This window comes from Sinocyclocheilus rhinocerous, unplaced genomic scaffold (genome assembly GCF_001515625.1).
Source record: "Sinocyclocheilus rhinocerous isolate Xijiao unplaced genomic scaffold, SAMN03320098_v1.1 scaffold885, whole genome shotgun sequence".
NCBI lineage: Eukaryota > Metazoa > Chordata > Actinopteri > Cypriniformes > Cyprinidae > Sinocyclocheilus > Sinocyclocheilus rhinocerous.
The window spans coordinates 206,504-208,870 of NW_015630040.1; the positions used below are offsets into that span (position 1 = coordinate 206,504).

General features: G+C 36.4%; 1 protein-coding gene across 1 annotated transcript in view; it reads left to right on the forward strand.

The window, feature by feature from the left end:
* LOC107739858 (uncharacterized) overlaps nt 1-2,042 on the forward strand; it is a 9,384-nt gene extending 7,342 nt beyond the window's left edge. Inside the window, exon 5 of the mRNA XM_016552074.1 lies at nt 1,207-2,042. Coding sequence (XP_016407560.1) covers nt 1,207-1,640 — 434 coding nt within the window. The 3' untranslated portion in view covers nt 1,641-2,042. The remainder of the gene's footprint in view (nt 1-1,206) is intronic.
* Nucleotides 2,043-2,367: the final 325 nt, after the last annotated feature.

The following is a 2,367-nucleotide window of genomic DNA, read 5'->3' on the forward strand; positions in this document are numbered from 1 at the left end:
TTGTAAAGCACTTTGGGTGTACAACAATACACAATAAAAGGGCTATATAAATGCATAATTCATTCATTCATTCATTAAACTGTTGCTTCTGGCTAAAATATGACTATGAGTCCATAATCCATAATAGCGCTTCCTCCAGAGAAAAAAGTCCATTCCTTGTTGTACTCACATCAAAATCCACTGACATATTTGTTTAGAGATATTTTGGACTGCTTTCGCTTATAAATGGTGCTTGATCTGTGTATATTTCTCTCCTGATTCAGACGACACAACTTTTTTTTTTTTTACTGGAGAAAGAAATATTATGGATAGAGGACTCGTTTGAAATTAGAAAAACGTCTTGATGATGGATTTGTTTCTTACAAACTTGTCGTGTGAATTATTTGTGACCGTGGACCACAAAACCAGTCATAAGGGTCAATTTTTTGAATTTGATATTTATACATTATCTGAAAGCTGAATAAATAAGCTTTCCATTGATGTATGGTTTGTTAGGACGATATTTGGCCGAGATACAGCTATTTGAATATCTGGAATCTGAGGGTGTAAAAACAATCAAAAGATTGAGTAAAATCGCCTTTAAAGTTGTCCAAATGAAGTCCTTAGCAATGCATATTACTAATGATAATACATTTTTGATATTTATGGTAGGAAATTTACAAAATGTCTTCATGGAACATGATCATTACTTAATATCCTAATGGTTTTTGGAATAAAAGAAAAATCAGTAATTTTGACCCATACAATGTATTTTTGGCTATTGCTACACATATACCCCAGCGACTTAAGACTGGTTTTGTTTTCCAGGGTCACATTTGTGGATTATTGTGATGTTTTAATCAGCTGTTTGGACTCTCATTCTGACGGCACCCATTCACTGCAGAGGGTCCATTGGTGAGCAAGTGATGCAATACTAACTTTCTCCAAATCTGTTCTTATGAACTCTTCATCTTGGATGGCCTGAGGGTGAGTAAATTAGCAATTTTTTATTTATGGGTGGATTATTCCTTTAAAAGAAACATCTTGACCTACATTGTCATGATGTCATGCTGATTATATGTACGCAGGGATATTCAAGAAGCTGTGGATCATGTAAACCATGTAAACATCAGAATTATTGTAGACCTTAATATAGCCAAAATATAGACCTAATTAGGAAAATGATGTGCATATAAATGTAGTCATGATTCTGTTTTTTTTTTTTAGCTAAAAAACTGTGCCTCCACAGCCCCAGCGGCCCCAGCAGAGAAGAAGAGGATGTTAATGAGGACACCAACCCAGAGGAAGCAGGAAACCGCACATCTCACAGTAATATACAAGAACTACCCACCCCATCAGTTCCTGCTACCACCAGAGCCTCAGACCTCCCAGACCAGGACCTCCCGTTGTGCTTCGATCAGTCCCGACTTGCTGTGGCGGTGGCCAGTTCACGTGTGGCTCTCGCCGGGCAGCAGCAGGACACGGGTACACTGACACGAGTGCTACTCACCGGCCTGCCCAACCTCCACAGCCTCCCGCTAGCACAGACAGCAGCAAAAGAAGCTACACGTCAGCCATCCAGTGCTGAAACAGCCCAGAGTAAAAGTGAACATTTACTGGGACTCGGCTGCTACTCGTCGTCCTCAGATGAAGAGATATAGTTGAGTGAAATGCATTTAGACTTCAGTTTGTGAAATGATTAAATATCATTATGCTCATTAGCTGATGAAACATTCCTTATAGTTATTTTTTAAAATTATTATTATTATTATTATGTTTTCCGTGAAATACATGGTTCTGCACATTTAAAGGGACAGTTCATCCAAAAATTTAAATTGTCATCATTTACTCACCCTCGTGTCGTTCCAAACCCATATACTTTAGATAATCTTCGAAAACACTAATGAAATCTGAAAGGTTTCTGTCCCTCCATTGAAAATCCAGGTAACCAAAACCGGAATCGACCGGCTTAATTCAAGTCTTTTTATTGTTGAACAGATTTATTTGCACACACAAGAACCAGTGAGGTTTGTTTTAGCATGTGACACACAAAAGTCCATGTTTATCATATGGGATTTGCTATATGTATGTTTATATGCAAATAAAAGCCTAAATAAACTTCATCAAATAAAAAAAAAATGTGTCTCTTCAGAGAACTTGGATTAAAACTCTAAATTGATATGGATTGATTTTATGATGCCTTTATAACTTTTTAAAGATCTTTTTATGCTTTGGTTATGGTCTTAAATGGAGAGACAGGAACCTCTTAAAGGGGTCATATGATGTTGCTAAAAAGAACATTATTTTGTGTATTTGGTGTAATGAAATTTTGGTGTTTATGTGGTTTAAAGTTAAAAAAACATTATTTTCCACATACTGTACATTATT